The 20241-nt window shown below is 53.4% G+C and overlaps 1 protein-coding gene across 1 annotated transcript; it reads left to right on the forward strand.

Annotated features, from left to right (window-relative positions):
• Positions 1–1094: 1094 nt before the first annotated feature.
• Positions 1095–19807, forward strand: LOC116240030 (kallikrein-14-like). Its single transcript, XM_090128111.1, has 5 exons — positions 1095–1215; positions 8648–8810; positions 13599–13846; positions 16617–16753; positions 19658–19807. The coding sequence occupies exons 1-5, from the start codon at positions 1095–1097 to the stop codon at positions 19805–19807; spliced, it is 819 nt and encodes a 272-aa protein (XP_089984237.1).
• Positions 19808–20241: the final 434 nt, after the last annotated feature.

The following is a 20241-nucleotide window of genomic DNA, read 5'->3' on the forward strand; positions in this document are numbered from 1 at the left end:
GGGGGGTGGGGGAAATTGGGTCTGGGGTCTGTGAGGATGGAGATGGATCTGGGGGGGGTGGGGGAAATTGGGTCTGGGGTCTCTGTGAGGATGGAGATGGATCTGGGGGGGAGTGGGGGAAATTGGGTCTGGGGTCTCCGTGAGGATGGAGATGGATCTGGGGGAAATTGGGTCTGGGGTCTGCGAGGATGGAGATGGATCTGGGGGGGAGTGGGGGAAATTGGGTCTGGGGTCTCTGTGAGGATGGAGATGGATCTGGGGGAAATTGGGTCTGGGGTCTGCGAGGATGGAGATGGATCTGGGGGAAATTGGGTCTGGGGTCTGTGTGAGGATGGAGATGGATCTGGGGGAAATTGGGTCTGGGGTCTCTGTAAGGATGGAGATGGATCTGGGGGAAATTGGGTCTGGGGTCTCTGTGAGGATGGAGATGGATCTGGGGGAAATTGGGTCTGGGGTCTGTGTGAGGATGGAGACGGATCTGGGAAGGGTCTCAGTGAGGATGAGGATGGATCTGGGAATGGGGAAATTGGGTCTGGGGTCTGTGAGGATGGAGATGGATCTGGGGGAAATTGGGTCTGGGGTCTGTGTGAGGATGGAGATGGATCTGGGAAGGGTCTCAGTGAGGATGAGGATGGATCTGGGGGGGGTGGGGGAAATTGGGTCTGGGGTCTGTGAGGATGGAGATGGATCTGGGGGAAATTGGGTCTGGGGTCTCTGTGAGGATGAAGATGGATCTGGGTCTGGGGTCTGTGTGAGGATGGAGATGGATCTGGGGGAAATTGGGTCTGGGGTCTGTGTGAGGATGGAGATGGATCTGGGGAGGGTGGCAGAAATTGGGTCTGGGGTCTCTGTGAGGATGGAGATGGATCTGGGGATGGGGAAATTGGGTCTGGGGTCTCTGTGAGGATGGAGATGGATCTGGGGGGGGTGGGGGAATTTGGGTCTGGGGTCTGCGAGGATGGACACTCAGTGCTGGTCACGTTGTTTCCACCCCACGTGGGTGGGACCCCCCGTGCCCCCCCCCCTTTCCCCCATGGCATCGGTGGTCCCAGGGCTGATGTGGGGGGGTTTCCCTGCCCCCCGACCCCCCAGGAATGGCTCAGCTCGCGCAGCAGGCCTTCATCCCCACCTTCCTCCTCCTCCTGCTGGGGCTGCTGCTCGTCGCCCCGCTGCGGGCGCAGAAGGGGAGCGGGGGCAACAATGGAGGCAACGACAGTGAGTGGGGGGGGGGGGGTAGGGGGGGGAGTATGAGGAGGGGGGGTGGGGGGGGATGAGGTGGGATGGATGGGGTGGGGTGGGATGGGATGGGATGGGATGGGATGGGATGGGATGGGATGGGATGGGATGGGATGGGATGGGATGGGGTGGATGGGATGGGATGGGATGGGGTGGGATGAAATGGGATGGGATGGGATGGGGTGGGATGGGATGGGGTGGGGTGGGATGGGGTGGGGTGGGATGGGATGGGATGGGATGGGATGGGATGGGATGGGATGGGATGGGGTGGATGGGATGGGATGGGATGGGGTGGGATGAAATGGGATGGGATGGGATGGGGTGGGATGGGATGGGGTGGGGTGGGATGGGATGGGATGGGATGGGATGGGATGGGATGGGATGGGATGGGATGGGATGGGATGGGGTGGGGTGGGATGGGATGGGGTGGGATGAAATGGGATGGGGTGGGATGAAATGGGATGGGATGGGATGAAATGGGATGGGATGGGATGAAATGGGATGGGATGGGATGGGATGGGATGGGATGGGATGGGATGGGATGGGGTGGGATGAAATGGGATGGGATGGGATGGGATGGGGTGGGATGAAATGGGATGGGATGGGATGGGATGGGGTGGGATGAAATGGGATGGGATGGGATGGGATGGGATGGGATGAATGGGATGGGATGGGATGAATGGGATGGGATGGGATGGGATGGGATGGGGTGGGATGGGATGGGATGGGATGGGATGGGGTGGATGGGATGGGATGGGATGGGGTGGATGGGATGGGACAGGATGGGATGGGATGGGATGGGATGGGATGGGATGGGATGGGATGGGATGGGATGGGATGGGATGGGGTGGATGGGATGGGGTGGATGGGGTGGGATGGATGGGATGGATGGGATGGGATGGGATGGATGGGGTGGGATTGGATGGGATGGGGTGGGGTGGGATGGGATGGATGGGGTGGGATTGGATGGGATGGGGTGGGGTGGGATGGGATGGATGGGGTGGGATTGGATGGGATGGGATGTGTTTGGGGTGGGATGAAATGGGATGGGATGGGATGGGATGGGATGGGATGGGATGGGATGGGATGGGATGGGATGTGTTTGGGGTGGGATGAAATGGGATGTGATGGGATGAAATCATTTGGGATGGGATGGGATGGGATGAAATGAGATGTGATGGGATGAAATGATTTGGGATGGGATGGGATGTGTTTGGGGTGGGATGAAATGGGATGTGATGGGATGAAATGATTTGGGATGGGATGGGATGTGTTTGGGGTGGGATGAAATGGGATGTGATGGGATGAAATGATTTGGGATGGGATGGGATGTGTTTGGGGTGGGATGAAATGAGATGTGATGGGATGTGATGGGATGGGATGCGATGAAACGAGATGTGATGGGACGAGCCGTGATGCGACGCAGAGATGCCGGAATGTTTTCTCCCACTCGTGGGAACCTTTCCCGATGGGAGGCGTGGGCAAGGCCCCATCATTTCGAAACCTGTTTTCATTCCGAGCTGAGATAAAGCAACCCCTCAACGGGGACGAATGGAGAAGATGCTGAGGGAAGAATTTCCCCGGTGCAGTCGGAGCTCTGGGCCGTCCTCCTCCCCTTCTGAGCTCGTCCAGACGGGGATTTCTGTTAGAGCTGCAAGAAAGAGGAGGCATCAGAGCTCGGGAAAGTGAGCGATGCTCTGAACTCCGTCAGAACGTCCCCTCCCCTCCTTCTGCCTCCCAAGTGATGCCCTGAGGGGATCCGCGCTGGGCTCTTCATGGGGGAGGAAAGAGGAGAGGCCACCAAAACCTCGGATCTGACCCAACCCCGTTTCCTTCGGTGGAGGAGGACTGAGGTCCCACCCAGGATGGATTGTTGGCCCCTTGGATTTCCAAGAAGAGGGTTTTGGGTTTTTTTTTTTTTTTGGTTAGGGGGTTGATGTGCAAAACTGAACGTGGTTTGTTTTGGGGTGGGGACATCATTTTGATGGATGGGGACAGCTCTCCTTGTCTGGGAACATCATCTCCTCGTATGGAGACACCTCTGCTTGGGTGGAAACACCATGTCCTTGGATGGAGACACCATGTCCTTGGATGGAGACACTTCTGCTTGGGTGGAGACTTCAACTCCTTGGATGGAGACACTTCTGCTTGGGTGGAGACTTCAACTCCTTGGATGGAGACACTTCTATTTGAGTGGAAACACCATTTCCTTGGATGGAGACACCATGTCCTTGGATGGAGACTCCATCTCCTCACATGGAGACGTCATCTCCTTGCATGGAGACACTTCTGCTTGGATGGAAACACCATTTCCTTGGATGGAAACAGCATCTCTTTTGGATGGAAACACCATTTCCTTGTCTGGAGACACCTTTCCTCATTTGGAGATGCAATTTCCTTGGGTGGAAACCCCATGTCCTTGGGTGGAGACTCCATCTGCTCGCATGGAGACGCCGTCTTCTCACACAGAGCCACCATCTCTTTGGATGGAGACACCATCTCCTCCTCTGGAGATATTTCTCCTTGGATGGAGACACCTCCCTTCACCTGGAGACATCACGTCCTCACCTGGAGACAACATCTCTTTGGATGGAGACGTTACTCCTTGGATGGAGACACCTCTCCTCATCTGGAAACACGATCTCCTCACCTGGAGATGCCACCTCGTCACCCTGGAGACCCCATCTCCCCACTCAGAGCTCTCTGTTTTGTCCACATCTTCTGGAAATCTGCAGCGCAGACCCCACCATGGGGCTTCCTCCATCTCCATCATCTCCATCTCCATCATCTCCATCTCCACCTCCACCCCCATCATCTCCATCTCTACCTCCATCATTTCCATCTCCACCTCCATCATCTCCATCTCCACCTCCACCTCCACCTCCATCTCCATCTCTATCTCCATCTCCGTCTCTGTCTCCATCTCCATCATCTCCACCTCCATCTCCATCATCTCCATCTCCACCTCCATCATCTCCATCTCTACCTCCACCTCCATCATCTCCATCTCCACTTCCATCATCTCCATCTCCACCTCCATCATCTCCATCTCCACCTCCATCATCTCCACCTCCACCTCCATCTCCATCTCCATCATTTCTACCTCCATCTCCATCATCTCCACCTCCATCATCTCCACCTCCATCACCTCCATCTCCATCTCCACCTCCATCATCTCCATCATCTCCACCTCCACCTCCACCTCCACCTCCACCTCCATCTCCATCATTTCTACCTCCATCTCCATCATCTCCACCTCCATCATCTCCACCTCCATCATCTCCATCTCCACCTCCATCATCTCCATCTCCACTTCCATCATCTCCATCTCCACCTCCATCATCTCCATCTCCACCTCCATCTCCATCATCTCCACCTCCACCTCCATCTCCATCTCCATCATTTCTACCTCCATCTCCATCATCTCCACCTCCATCATCTCCACCTCCATCACCTCCATCTCCATCTCCACCTCCATCATCTCCATCATCTCCACCTCCACCTCCATCATCTCCACCTCCATCTCCATCATCTCCACCTCCACCTCCATCATCTCCACCTCCATCATCTCCATCATCTCCACCTCCACCTCCATCATCTCCACCTCCATCTCCACCTCCATCATCTCCATCTCCATCATTTCTACCTCCACCTCCATCATCTCCACCTCCATCTCCACCTGCATCATCTCCATCTCCACTTCCATCATCTCCATCTCCACCTCCACCTCCACCTCCATCATTTCTACCTCCACCCCCACCTCCACCTCCATCTTTTTGGCCCAAGCTCAACGTGACCCCGAAGCGCGGATCCCCACGGAAGGCGGTGGAGATGCCTACAAGTTATGCTGGAAGCCTCTGCGTTGGTTTCCCAAGGAGAGGTTGTCCCACCCTCCGACATCAGGAACCGGATGGTGACAGACACATCGAGAACCAAACAGTGACGGATGCCGGGCGTCTCCCATCGTCACAGGGCCATAATCTCCTCCAGTACAAACCAGTCCCACCAGTACAGGCGTTCCGATGTCCCAACGGCGGAAGCGTGATTGTGTACAACGTGGACCGGAGCCACCTGGGATCGATAGGTGGGAGTGGCAGGAGAGATTCCTTCGTGAAATAACCCCCAAAATACGGCTGGGATGCTGCAGGTGGTACCACGGGGGGAGCCCTGGGGGAAAAGCAGAGGGAAGAGCAGACAGAACGAGGGTTTGGGGTTTCCCGTGGGGCCAAAAATCCAGTGGAGGGGGTGGAAGGGAGGTTTTTTTGTTGGAAAAATAGGAGGTAGTGATCATTTCTGGTGTATTTTTTGCGGTAGATTTCCTGATTGTCTACTGGGACGCAAGTCAGCTTCAGGTGGTTTTGGTGGAGTGGCTCCTCCAAAGCTTTGGGGCATCGCTGCCCGCGTGGGGATGCATCAGGGGGAACAGCTGGGGGGTAAATAACGACCCCAAACCCTCATCCATCAGAAATGTCCCAATGTGGGGATAAATAATGACCCCAAACCCTCATCCATCAGAAATATCCCGATGTGGGGATCAAAAATCAACCCAAAACCCTCACCTATCAGAAATATCCCGATGTGGGGATAAATAATGACCCCAAACCCTCATCCAGCAGAAATGTCCCGATGTGGGGATAAATAATGACCCCAAACCCTCATCCACCAGAAATATCCCGATGTGGGGATAAATAATGACCCCAAACCCTTCATCCACCAGAAATATCCCAAACTGGGGAATAAATAATGACCCCAGACCCTCAACCACCAGAAATATCCCAACATGGGGATGAATAATGACCCCAAACCCTCATCCATCAGAAATATCCCAATGTGGGGATAAATAATGACCCCAGACCCTCATCCACCAGAAATATCCCGATGTGGGGATAAATAATGACCCCAAACCCTCATCCATCAGAAATATCCCGATGTGGGGATAAATAATGACCCCAAACCCTTCATCCATCAGAAATGTCCCGATGTGGGGATAAATAATGACCCCAAACCCTCATCCAGCAGAAATATCCCGATGTGGGGATAAATAATGACCCCCAAACCCTCATCCACCAGAAATATCCCGACGCGGGGACACCACGTCCTGTCGACACGGGGTGGGATCATCATCAACTGTTGAGGTTGGCCAACCCCAATGGGACGACCGTCCTCTGCCGTGAGGGAAAGCGAGGGGAGATGCCTTCAGAACCCCCAGAAATGGGGAAAACCCAGGTGTGAACATCGATAATGCGGGTGGCGAGCCCTTTTCACATCATTCCGTGATACGACCCCGCCACGAGGACGTCTCTTTCCCAACAAACCACACGAGGTGGAGCAACGCAAAGGATTCGTTTTCCCCTCTTCTCATCCCCTCCCCACATCAGGGCTTCTCCTGATACAACCAGAAGGTCCGGGTGCACGGCGTGGGGCAGCGGCCCCTCCGATCTGGTCCTTCAGGCTTCCTCCCCGAGCCAGGAGGAAGGAATCAGCTCTTTGTTGGGTGCGTCACCTCCTGCTTGGAGTCCAATCTTGGGCTGGGATGCCCCTCCCCGAAGCGCATGGCGAAACAGGAGGAGATAAACGGCCTTGGTGACTTCCTGATGCGCGGTGACAAATCGTGGACACGACCGACCGGTCCCTGGGGGTGTCCTGGTGGGAGCTCTGTTCCATCCCTGGGATGTGAGGTGGGGATGGGGAGGTGGGGGTGGGGGTGGGGGGCACCAGGAGGCACCCGAGGACGGATAAATTGGGGTGGGTGGGTTTGGGGATGGGTCGATTTCAACCTCTCCATTGTGGTCTGGAAGAAAAGAACCCAGCGCAAACTGGGGGAAGGAAGAGGAAAATCTGGGGGGGGGGGGATGGCGGTAGGCAGAGTGAGGGCTCCATAAATCAAAAACAGGCAAAAAAAAGGGTTTTCAGGTGATTTTGGTCGTTCTGATGGGGTCGTTCTGATGGTCCTCTCCGATTTCAGCTGCTTGTTCCTGCTCCAAAGCCTTCTTTCTCGTTAAAAAAAAGAAAATAGTAGTCTGGTGGGACTCCAGTCGATCAATGGATGGACCTCAATGGACCTCAGGTTGATGGATGGACCTCAGTGGATCTCAATGGATCAATGGATGGACCTCAATGGACCTCAGGTTGATGGATGGATCTCAGTGGATCTCAATGGATCAATGGATGGACCTCAATGGACCTCAGGTTGATGGATGGATCTCAGTGGATCTCAATGGATCAATGGATGGACCTCAATGGACCTCAGGTTGATGGATGGATCTCAGTGGACCTCAATGGATCAATGGATGGACCTCAATGGACCTCAGGTTGATGGATGGACCTCAGTGGATCTCAATGGATCAATGGATGGACCTCAGTGGACCTCAATGGATCAATGGATGGACCTCAATGGATCTCAATGGATCAATGGATGGACCTCAATGGACCTCAGGTTGATGGATGGATCTCAGTGGATCTCAATGGATCAATGGATGGACCTCAGTGGATCTCAATGGATCAATGGATGGACCTCAATGGACCTCAGGTTGATGGATGGATCTCAGTGGATCTCAATAGATCAATGGATGGACCTCAATGGACCTCAGGTTGATGGATGGATCTCAGTGGATCTCAATAGATCAATGGATGGACCTCAATGGACCTCAGGTTGATGGATGGACCTCAATGGACCTCAATGGATCAATGGATGGACCTCAATGGACCTCAGGTTGATGGATGGATCTCAGTGGATCTCAATGGATCAATAGATGGACCTCAACGGACCTCAGGTTGATGGATGGATCTCAGGTTGATGGATGGATCTCAGTGGATCTCAATGGATCAATGGATGGACCTCAATGGATCTCAATGGATCAATGGATGGACCTCAATGGATCGATGGATGGCCCCGTAGATCAAAAACAACCCCCAAAAAAGGGGTTTTATATGATTTTGGTCATTCTGATGGGATCGTTCTCATGATGGTTTCAGATTTCGGCTGCTTGTTCCTGCTCCAAAACCATTTTTCTGCCTAAAAAAGATGAAAAATTGTCTGGTGGGACCTCAGCAGATCGATAGGTAGACCTCAATGGACCTCAGCAGATCAACAAATGGACCTCAGTGGACCTCAGTGGGTGGATAGACGACCCCATAAATCAACACCGAGCAAAAAACAAAAGGGATTTCATTTGAATCTGATCATTCTGACGTCGTTCTGATGACCCTCGTGGATTTCAGCCACACGTTCCTCCTCCAGAACCCTTCTTCTCATCAAAACCCTCCTTCTTCTCAAAAAAACAAATAAAAATTCTGGTGGGAACCCAGCAGGCCGATGGGTGACCCCATAAATATCTAAAAAGAGGGAAAAAAAAACCCACAAAAGAACCAAGAAATGGGTTTTTAAGGTGATTTTTTCTTCTCGTTGCAGTGGAGGAGACGGACGAGTCCCGCATCATCGGTGGGAGGCCGTGCTCCATCACACAGCGACCCTTCCAGGTGGCCCTGATCAAGAAGGGACAAATCCTGTGTGGGGGGAGTTTGGTGGACGCCCAGTGGGTCCTGACAGCTGCACACTGCAAGCAGCCCAGCAGGTGAGGGGGTCTGGGGATCCGTTCTGTAGCTGCCTCCAAACACGTTTTCCCTTCCAGGACCTGGCATTGATCTGAGTGCATCCCAGAAGTTGGGGTCTCCCATGGGTTGGGGTCTCCTATGGGTTGGGGTCTCCCATGGGTTGGGTTCTCAAAGGAGTTGGGGTCTCACAGGAGTTGGGGTCTCCCATGGGTTGGGGTCTCCTACGGGTTGGGGTCTCCTATGGGTTGGGGTCTCCCATGGGTTGGGGTCTCCTACGGGTTGGGGTCTCACAGGAGTTGGGGTCTCCCATGGGTTGGGGTCTCCTATGGGTTGGGGTCTCCTATGGGTTGGGGTCTCCCATGGGTTGGGTTCTCAAAGGAGTTGGGGTCTCACAGGAGTTGGGGTCTCCCATGGGTTGGGGTCTCCTATGGGTTGGGGTCTCCCATGGGTTGGGTTCTCAAAGGAGTTGGGGTCTCACAGGAGTTGGGGTCTCCCATGGGTTGGGGTCTCCTACGGGTTGGGGTCTCACAGGAGTTGGGGTCTCCCATGGGTTGGGGTCTCCTATGGGTTGGGGTCTCCTATGGGTTGGGGTCTCCCATGGGTTGGGGTCTCACAGGAGTTGGGGTCTTCCATGGGTTGGGGTCTCCTATGGGTTGGGGTCTCCCATGGGTTGGGGTCTCCTATGGGTTGGGGGCTCCCATGGGTTGGGGTCTCCTACGGGTTGGGGTCTCACAGGAGTTGGGGTCTCACAGGAGTTGGGGGTCTCCCATGGGTTGGGGTCTCCTATGGGTTGGGGTCTCCTATGGGTTGGGGGCTCCTATGGGTTGGGGTCTCCCATGGGTTGGGGTCTCCTACGGGTTGGGGTCTCACAGGAGTTGGGGTCTCACAGGAGTTGGGGTCTCCCATGGGTTGGGGTCTCCTATGGGTTGGGGTCTCCTATGGGTTGGGGGCTCCTATGGGTTGGGGTCTCCCATGGGTTGGGGTCTCCTACGGGTTGGGGTCTCACAGGAGTTGGGGTCTCACAGGAGTTGGGGTCTCCCATGGGTTGGGGTCTCCTATGGGTTGGGGTCTCAAAGGAGTTGGGGTCTCCTATGGGTTGGGGACTCCCATGGGTTGGGGTCTCCTATGGGTTGGAGTCTCCTATGGGTTGGGGTCTCACAGGAGTTGGGGTCTCCCAGGTGTTGGGGTCTCCCATGGGTTGGGGTCTCCTATGGGTTGGGGTCTCCCATGGGTTGGGGTCTCACAGGGGTTGGGGTCTCCCAGATGTTTGGATCTCCCAGAGGTTGGGTTGGGGTCTCCCAGAGATTGGGGTCTTCCATAGGTTGGGGTCTGCCAGGGGTTGGGTTGGGGTCTCCCATGGGTTAGGGTCTCCTATGGGTTGGGGTCTCCCAGATTTTGGGGTCTCCCTAAGGTTGGGCTGGGGTCTCCCATGATTTGAGGTCTCCCATGGGTCGAGGTCTTCCAGGGATCGGGGTGTCCCAGGATTTGGGGTCTGCCAGAGGTTGAACTGGGGTCTCCCATGGGTTGGGGTCTCCCAGATGTTGGGGTCTCCCTAAGGTTGAGTTGGGGTCTCTTAGGGATTGGATTCTCCCAGGGGTTGGGGTCTCCCATGGGTCGGGGTCTCCCAGGGGTCACAGTCCCCCTTAGGTTGGGATTTTCCCATGGTTGGGGTCTCCCAGAGGTTTGGATCTCTCAGAAGTTGGGTTGGGGTCTCTCATGGGTTGGGGTCTCCCAGGAATCAGGGTCTCCCATCTCCCCGTGGTTGGGGTCTCCCAGGATTTGGGGTCTCCCAGGAGTTGGGGTCTCCCAGGGGTCAGGTTGAGGTCTTCTGTGGGCTGGGGTCTCCTATGGGATGGGATATCCCAGGATTTGGGGTCTCCCAGATTTTGGGTTGTCCCAGATTTTGGGGTCTCCCATGGGTCAGGTTGGGGTCTCTCAGGATTTGGGGTCTCCCAGATTTTGGGGTCTCTCAGGATTTGGGCTCTTCCATGGTTTGGGTCTCCTAGGGGTCAGGTTGGGATCTCCCAGAATTTTGGGGTCTCTCAGGATTTGGGGTCTCCCAGATTTTGGGGTCTCCCAGATTTTGGGTTCTTCCATGGTTGGGGTCTCCCAGGAGTCAGGTTGGGATCTCCCAGGATTTGGGGTCTCCCAGATTTTGGGGTCTCTCAGGATTTGGGTTCTTCCATGGTTTGGGTCTCCTAGGGATCAGGTTGGGATCTCCCAGATTTTGGGGTCTCTCAGGATTTGGAGTCTCCCAGATTTTGGGGTCTCTCAGGATTTGGGTTCTTCCATGGTTGGGGTCTCCCAGAGGTCAGGTTGGGATCTCCCAGGATTTGGGGTCTCCCAGATTTTGGGGTCTCTCAGGATTTGGGATCTTCTATGGGTTGGAGTCTCCCAGAGGTCAGGTTGGGGTCTCCAAAGATTTGGGGTCTTCTATGGGTCGGGGTCTCTCAGGATTTGGGATCTCCCATGGGTTGGGGTCTCCCAGAGGTCAGGTTCAGATCTCTCAGGATTTGGGGTCTCTCAGATTTTGGGGTCTTTCAGGACTTGGGGTCTTTCAGGATTTGGGGCCGCCCATGGGTTGGGGTCATACAGAGATCAGGTTGGGGTCTCCAAGGATTTGGGGTCTTCTAAGGGTTGGGGTCTCCCATGGGTCAGGTTGGGGTCTCTCAGGATTTGAGGTCTCCCAGATTTTGGGGTCTCCGAGATTTTGGGGTCTCTCAGGATTTGGGGTCTCCCAGATTTTGGGGTCTCCCATGGGTTGGGGTCTGCAGATGTTGGCCCTGTTTTCCCCCCTGACTCGGCCGTCCCACACGTGGATGTTCACCATCACCTCCAGATTGCAAATTTTTTCCCATTTTCCCCATTTTTTCCCCATTCTTTTTTTCAAAATTTTCCCATTTTTTTCATTTTCTTTCATTTTTTCCCCATTTTTTTCCATTTTTTTTCAATTTATTCCTTTTTTTTTTCCATTTTTTTCCATTTATTCCCATTTTTTTTCTTTTTTTTCCCACTTATTCCCTTTTTTTTTTCATTACTCCCATTCTTCCCCTTTGTTCCCATTCTTTTCCTTTTTTGTACTTTCCATTTTTTTCCATTTCTTCCTTTTTTTTTCTTTTATTCCCCCATTTTTCTCCCATTTTTTTCCCATTTTTTTTCCATATTTTCCCCTTTTTTCCCATTTCCCTTTTTTCCCCCTTTTTTTCTCCTTTTTTCCCATTTTTCCACTTTTCCCAAACATTTCCCCACTTTTTCCATTTTTCCCCATTTTTCTCCACTTTTCCTCATTTTCTCCCATTTTCCCCCTTTTTTCTCCCCATTTGTCCCATTTTTTCCCCATTATTTTTCCCCATTATTTTCCCCATTATTTTTCCCCATTATTTCCCCCCTTTCCCAACATTTCCCCATTTCTCTCAATTTTTCCCCATTATTTTTCCCACTTCTCCCAATATTTCCCAGTTTTCCCCATTTTCCCCTATTTTTTCTCCATTTTCTCCCCGTTTCTCCCCATTTTTCCTCTTTCCCCCTTTTCCCACTTCGCCCCCATTATTTTTCCACATCTCTTTCTATTTCCCCCTCCTTTCCACCATCTTCCCCCACATATTTCCCCATATTTCCCCCCTTTTTCCCTTCCTTACTCATATTTCCCCCACATTTCCTCACATTTCCCCTCCCTCACCCATTTCCCCCATCATTTTCCTCTATTTCCCCCGCTTTTCCCCATATTTCCCCACATTTCCCCATTTGCCCCCCTCTTTCCTCCACATTTTTCCCCATACTCCCCCATATTTCCCCATATTTCTCCACATTTCCTCCCTTCTCCCCTCCCTCACCCATTTCCCCCATCATTTCCCCCATATTTCCCCCCTTTTGCCCTCCCTCACCCATTTCCCCCATCATTTTCCCCAATTTCCCCCATATTTCCCCCCTATTTCCCCCATATTTCCCCACACTTCCCCCCTTTCCCCCACATTTCCCCCCTTTTGCCCTCCCTCACCCATTTCCCCCATCATTTTTCCCAATTTCCCCCATATTTCCTCCATATTTCCCCACATTTCCCCCCTTTTCCCCTCCCCCAGCCATTTCCCCCATCATTTCCCCTAATTTCCCCCATATTTCCCCCACATCTCCCCACATACCCTCCTTCTCCCCCCTTTCCCAATTCCCCCCCCTTCCCCACTCATCCCAAATTCCCCCCTCCCCATTTCTCCCCCCCTCTCCCCACTCCCCTCCCTCAGCTCCCCCCCCCACTCCCCCCAAATCCCCCCTTCCCCATTTCTCCCCCATTTCCCCCCACTCCCCTCCCCTCCCATCCCCACCCCACCCCCCTCTCCCCTCCCTCAGCCCCCCTCCTACCCCCCTCCCACCCTCCCCCACCCCCCACATCCCCCAAATCCCCCCTCCCCATTTCTCCCCCCCTCACCCCACTCCCATCCCTCCCATCCCATCCTCCCCCCAACCCCCCTCAGCCCCCCTCCTACCCCCCTTCCACCCCCACCTTTCCCCCACTCCCCCCAAATCCCCCTCTCCCCATTTCTCCTCCCCTCTCCCCACTCCCCTCCCTCCCAACCCCCCCAACCCCCCTCCCACCCTCCCCACCCCCCCAACTCCCCCCAAATCCCCCCCTTCCCCATTTCTCCCCCATTTCCCCCCACTCCCCTCCCATCCCCCACCCCAACCCCTCCCCCCTCCCACAGCTCCCCTCCCATCCCCTCCTACCCCCTCCCACCCTCCCCACCCCCCTCCCCCAACTCCCCCCAAACCCCCTCCCCCATTTCTCACCCTTCATCCCCCCTCCCATCACTCAGAGACCTTCGGGTGCTGATCGGGACGGACACCCTCCGTGATGGGACAGGGGAGGTGAGGAGCATCTCCCGCTCCATCGTCCACCCCTCCTACAACCCCCGAAAGAACGACAACGACTTCATGCTGCTGAGGCTCAACAAACCCGTGCGTTTCAGCAACAGCATCAAAAAGATCCGCCTGGCCACCAGGTGCCCCACGGACGGCATGCGCTGCAGCGTGTCGGGGTGGGGGACCACCAGGTCCCCGGGAGGTATGGAGGCCATGATGGGGGTGGGGGGGGGGTGAATTTGGGGAGGATCGGTGGGGAGGGGGTCGTGTCGGGTGGAGGGAGATCCATCTGTGGGCGTTTATTGGGTGGGCGTGGTGGAAGGAGATCCATCCATGCGTATTTCTTGGGTGGAGGGAGGTCCATCCGTGGGCATTTCTTGGGTGGAAGGAGATCCAACCATGGGCATTTCTTGGGTGGAGGGAGATTCATCTGTGGGCATCCCAAGAAATTGGGATGGGATTGGGATGGGGTTGATGGAAGGAGATTTGGGTGGGATTGATGGAAGGAGATCCATCCTTGGGCATCTGTTGGGTGGAGGGAGATCCATCCTTGGGAATTTCTTGGGTGGAGGGAGATCCATCCTTGGGAATTTCTTGGGTGGAGGGAGATCCATCCTTGGGAATTTCTTGGGTGGAGGGAGATCCATCCTTGGGAATTTCTTGGTGGAGGGCATGATGGAGGGAGATCCATCCGTGGATATTTCTTGGGTGGAAGGAGATCCAACTATGGGCATTTCTTGGGTGGAGGACAGGATGGAAGAGCATTTCTTGGGTGTAGGGAGATCCATCCATGGGCATTTGTTGGGTGGGCATGATGGAAGGAGATCCAACCATGCGTATTTCTTGGGTGGAGGACAGGATGGGAGGGCATTTCTTGGGTGGAGGGAGATCCATCTGTGGGCATCCCAAGAAATTGGGATGGGATCGGGATGGGGTTGATGGAAGGAGATTTGGGTGGGATTGATGGAAGGAGATCCATCCATGGGCATTTCTTGGGTGGAGGACAGGATGGAAGGGCATTTCTTGGGTGTAGGGAGATCCAACCATGAGCATTTCTTGGGTGGAGGGTGATCCATCCGTGGGCATTTGTTGGGTGGAGGACAGGATGGAAGGGCGTTTCTTGGGTGCACACAACAGGAGGGAGGTCCATCTGTGGGCATTTGTTGGGTGGGCATGATGGAAGGAGATCCAACCATGGGCATTCCTTGGGTGGAGGGAGATCCATCTGTGGGCATCCCAAGAAATTGGGATGGGATTGGGATGGGGTTGATGGAAGGAGACTTGGGTGGGATTGATGGAAGGAGATCCATCCGTGGGCATTTCTTGGGCAGAGGGAGGTCCATCCTTGGGCATTTCTTGGGTGGAGGACAGGATGGAAGGGCATTTCTTGGGTGGAGGGAGTTCCATCCATGGGCATTTATTGGGTGGACATAACAGAAGGGAGCTCTGTCCTTGGGCATTTGTTGGGTGGAGGACAGGATGGAAGGGTGTTTCTTGGGTGGGGATTTCTTGGGTGGGCATGGTGGAAGGAGATCCAACCATGGGCATTCCTTGGGTGGAGGGAGATCCATCTGTGGGCATCCCAAGAAATTGGGATGGGATTGGGATGGGGTTGATGGAAGGAGATTTGGGTGGGATTGATGGAAGGAGATCCATCCGTGGGCATTTCTTGGGCACAGGGAGGTCCATCCATGGGCATTTCTTGGGTGGAGGACAGGATGGAAGGGCATTTCTTGGGTGGAGGGAGTTCCAACCACGGGCATTTGTTGGGTGGAGGGAGGTCCATCCGTGGGCATTTCTTGGGTGGACACAACAGGAGGGAGATCCATTCGTGGGCATTTCTTGGGTGGACACAATGGGGTTTATGGTTTGGGGTGGAGATAAAGAACCCAAATCTTGCATGGACTCGTGGGCAAATCACGGTCAGTTCTTGGGTTTATGGTTTGGGGTGGAGATAACAGTGTAGGAACCCAGTGATGCCTGGATCCATCCCCAAGGTTTGGTGGATGGTCCTTGGTCAGCAGAAGGATTTCTGGTGCCTCTACCTGGACAAGGTCCTCATAAGGGATGAATTCCTCATGGGTTTCCCTTGAGGTGGAGTTTGGGTTCCTCCCAGCCCAGGACAGGAACCCAAGGAATGACCACAGAACGGGGATGGATCCGTGTATGGTTTGGGTTCCTCCCCCGTTATCTTCACCCCAAACCATGACCCCAAGAATTGACCATGGCACATGGATGGATCCATCCAAGATTTGGGTTCCTCACCTCCACCCCACAGCATAACCCCAAGAATCGACCATGATATGTCCACGGGTCCATCCAAAATTTGGGTTCCTCCACCATCAGCTCCACCCCAAATCACAAACCCAAGAATTGACCACAACACCTGGGTGGATCCATCCAAGATTTGGGTTCCTCACCTCCACCCCACACCATAACCCCAAGAATCGATCATGATATGTCCATGGGTCCATCCAAAATCTGGGTTCCTCCACCATCAGCTCCACCCCAAATCACAAACCCAAGAACTGACCGAGGAACCTGGTTGGATCCACCCAAGATTTGGGTTCCTCCACCATCAGCTCCACCAAACACCACAAACCCAAGAATTGACCATGACACATGGATGGATCCATCCAAAATTTGGGTTCCTCACCTCCACCCCACAACATAACCCCAAGAATCGACCATGATATGTCCAGGGGTCCATCCAAAATTTGGGTTCCTCCACCATCATCTCCACCCCAAACCACAATGGACCACGACACATGGATGGATCCATCCAAAACTTGGGTTCCTCACCTCCACCCCACCCCACCAACCCAAGGAATGCCCCCAGCACACGGACAGGAACCTCCATTGGAGGCACCTCCCGTGTTTTTGGTGGGCTTTGTTGGGAGGTGGACCCCAGAGCTCCATTTTAGGGTCTGCCCTCTCTCACCCCCCCCTCCCCTCCCCCCTTCCCTCTGCAGCTCAGCTCCCCAAGGACCTGCAGTGCGCGGGGGTCCAGGCCTTTGGCAGGGAGAAGTGCATGAGGGCATACGGGAGGTCCATCACCCCCAACATGTTCTGCGCCGGCGTCCCCCAGGGCGGCGTCGATTCGTGCCAGGTGAGAAAAGTCCCTTCTGTCACCTCCTTCTGTCACCTCCCACCACCGGGGGTGGGGTTGGGGGTCCCGGGGTGGGTGTGGAGGTGGGAGTGCATTGGGTGAGTCTGGGGTTCCTCCCCTGTTTTGTCCATTCCAAACATAAACCCAAATGATGACCGTGATGCATGGATGGGTTCACCAAGGTTTGGGTTCCTTATCTTCACCCCAAACCCAAATGATGACCCTGAACTTTGGATGGATCCACCAAGGTTTGGGTTCCTTATCTTCACCCCAAACCCAAACAATGACCCTAAACGTCAGATGGATCCACCAAGATTTGGGTTCCTTATCTTCACCCCAAACCCAAATGATGACCCTAAACGTCAGATGGATCCACCAAGGTTTGGGTTCCTTATCTTCACCCCAAACAATGACCCTAAACTTCAGATGGATCCACCAAGGTTTGGGTTCCTTATCTTCACCCCAAACAATGACCCTAAACGTCAGATGGATCCACCAAGGTTTGGGTTCCTTATCTTCACCCCAAACCCAAACGATGACCCTAAACTTCAGATGGATCCACCAAGGTTTGGGTTCCTTATCTTCACCCCAAACGATGACCCTAAACTTCAGATGGATCCACCAAGATTTGGGTTCCTTATCTTCACCCCAAACCCAAATGATGACCCTAAACTTCAGATGGATCCACCAAGGTTTGGGTTCCTTATCTTCACCCCAAGCCCAAATGATGACCCTAAACGTCAGATGGATCCACCAAGGTTTGGGTTCCTTATCTTCACCCCAAACCCAAATGATGACCCTAAACTTCGGATGGATCCACCAAGGTTTGGGTTCCTTATCTTCACCCCAAACAATGACCCTAAACTTTGGATGGATCCACCAAGATTTGGGTTCCTCCCCCATTATCTCAACCCAACCCATAAACCCAAATGATGACACATGGATGCGTCCACCAAGGTTTGGGTTCCTCCCCCATTTTCTCCATCTAAACATAAACCCAAGAACTGACGGTGATTTGTCCATGTGTCCATCCAAGCTTTGGGATCCTTATCTCCAAACCCAACCCAAAACCCAAATGATGTCCATAACCTTCAGATGGATTCACCAAAAATTGGGTTCCTCCCCCATCACCTCCATCTCAACCCATAAACCCAACAACTGACCACAGTATGTCCATGGGTCCATTCAAATTTGGGTTCCTTATCTCCACCCAAACCCATAAATGCAAACGATGACCATAACCTTCAGAAGGATCCACCAAAATTTGAGTTCCTCACCTCCACCCAACCTGCAAACCCAAACGATGACCATGACCCATGGATGGATCCACCAAAATTTGGGTTCCTCCCCTGTTATCTCAACCCCAACCCATAAACCCAACAACTGACCACCATATGTCCATGCCTCCATCCAAATTTGGGTTCCTCACCTCCATCCCAACCCATAAATGCAAACGATGACCATAACCTCCAGACAGATCCACCAAAATTTGGGTTCCTCCTCTGTTATCTCAACCCCACCCGTAAACCCAAACGATGACACATGACACATGGGTATTCCATCCAAATTTGGGTTCCTCACCTCCACCCAACCCATAAACGCAAACCATGGCCATGACACATGGATGGATCCACCAAAATTTGGGTTCCTCCCCCATTATCTCAACCCCAACCCACAAACTCAAAAGCTGACCATAACCTTCAGATGGATCCACCAAAATCTGGGCTGAACGGATCCACCAAAATTTGGGTTCCTCCCCCATTATCTCAACCCAACCCAGAAACCCAAACGTTGATGGATCCACCAAAATTTGGGTTGAATGGATCTACCAAAATTTGGGTTCCTCCACCATTATCTCAACCCAGAAACCCAAACGTTGATGGATCCACCAAAATTTGGGTTGAATGGATCTACCAAAATTTGGGTTCCTCCACCATTATCTCAACCCAGAAACCCAAACGTTGATGGATGCACCAAAATTTGGGTTGAATGGATCTACCAAAATTTGGGTTCCTCCCCCATTATCTCAACCCAGAAACCCAAACATTGATGGATCCACCAAAATTTGGGTTCCTCCCCGATTATCTCAACCCAGAAACCCAAACGTTGACAGATGCACCAAAATTTGGGTTCCTCCCCCGTTATCTCAACCCAGAAATCCAAACGTTGACGGATCCACCAAAATTTGGGTTGAATGGATCCACCAAAATTTGAGTTCCTCCCCCGTTATCTCAACCCAGAAACCCAAACGTTGACGGATCCACCAAAATTTGGGTTCCTCCCCCGTTATCTCAACCCATAAATCCAAACATTGATGGACCCACCAAAATTTGGGTTGAACGGATGCACCAAAATTTGGGTTCCTCCCCCATTATCTCAACCCAGAAACCCAAACATTGACGGATGCACCAAAATTTGGGTTCCTCCCCCATTATCTCAACCCAGAAACCCAAACATTGACGGATGCACCAAAATTTGGGTTCCTCCCCCAAGTATCTCAACCCAGAAATCCAAACATTGACGGATCCACCAAAATTTGGGTTCCTCCCCCAGATATCTCAACCCAGAAATCCAAACGTTGACAGATGCACCAAAATTTGGGTTCCTCCCCCATTATCTCAACCCAGAAATCCAAACGTTGACAGATCCACCAAAATTTGGGTTCCTCCCCCATTATCTCAACCCATAAACCCAAACATTGATGGACCCACCAAAATTTGGGTTGAATGGATCCACCAAAATTTGAGTTCCTCCCCCGTTATCTCAACCCAGAAACCCAAACGTTGACAGACCCACCAAAATTTGAGTTCCTCCCCCATTATCTCCCCCCCAACCCCCAACCACCACCTCTCCACCTCCCCCCGCCCCACTAACCCCCCCCTCCCCTTTTTTTTCTCCCCATAGGGTGACTCTGGGGGCCCTCTGGTGTGCGACGGGGTCCTGCAGGGGGTGGTGTCCTGGGGCATGGCCGTCTGCGGGCGCAAGGGGCAGCCTGGGGTCTACTCCAACGTGTGCCGTGCTCAGCCCTGGATCCGGAGATACATCCGTGGGTAGAGGGCACCCCCCACCCCCCCGACCCCCCACCTAAAAAAAAAAATAAAAAAAATGGAGATTTCTGCCCTTAATTTAAGCCGAAAAGCCAAAAAAATTGGGAGGAAAAAAAAGAAAAAGCCACCAAAAAAAATTGGGAAAAAAATGAAACAGCCAACGTCGTCTGGGGAGATTTGGTTTGAAATAAAGGAATGGGGTGAAAATGGGGGAAGTGGGAGTGAGCCCTTCGTCACGGCCTGCGGGGGGCAATCAGCGATAATTAGTGGCCTCTTAATTGAGAGAGGGGCTTTGTAATTAGGGGTTTCCCTTGGCGGTGTGAATGAGAAGCTCTTCGTTGTGAAATAAGACGTGGGTCCCATCTCCCACGCCAGCGCTGGGGGAAAGAGATTAATTAATGAGGCTAATTAGTGACGCTAATTAATAATTAGCGGCCTATT

This window comes from Phasianus colchicus, chromosome 32 (genome assembly GCF_987193195.1).
Source record: "Phasianus colchicus chromosome 32, bPhaCol1.hap1.1, whole genome shotgun sequence".
NCBI lineage: Eukaryota > Metazoa > Chordata > Aves > Galliformes > Phasianidae > Phasianus > Phasianus colchicus.

Bases quoted from the DNA above. Each gene is read 5' to 3' on its own strand.
- LOC116240030 (XM_090128111.1), top strand. From the start codon at position 1,095: ATGGCTCAGCTCGCGCAGCAGGCCTTCATCCCCACCTTCCTCCTCCTC. The intron at 8,811-13,598 runs GTGAGGGGGTCT...CCCATCACTCAG, and splicing joins CACTGCAAGCAGCCCAGCAG to AGACCTTCGGGTGCTGATCG. The intron at 13,847-16,616 runs GTATGGAGGCCA...TTCCCTCTGCAG, and splicing joins GACCACCAGGTCCCCGGGAG to CTCAGCTCCCCAAGGACCTG.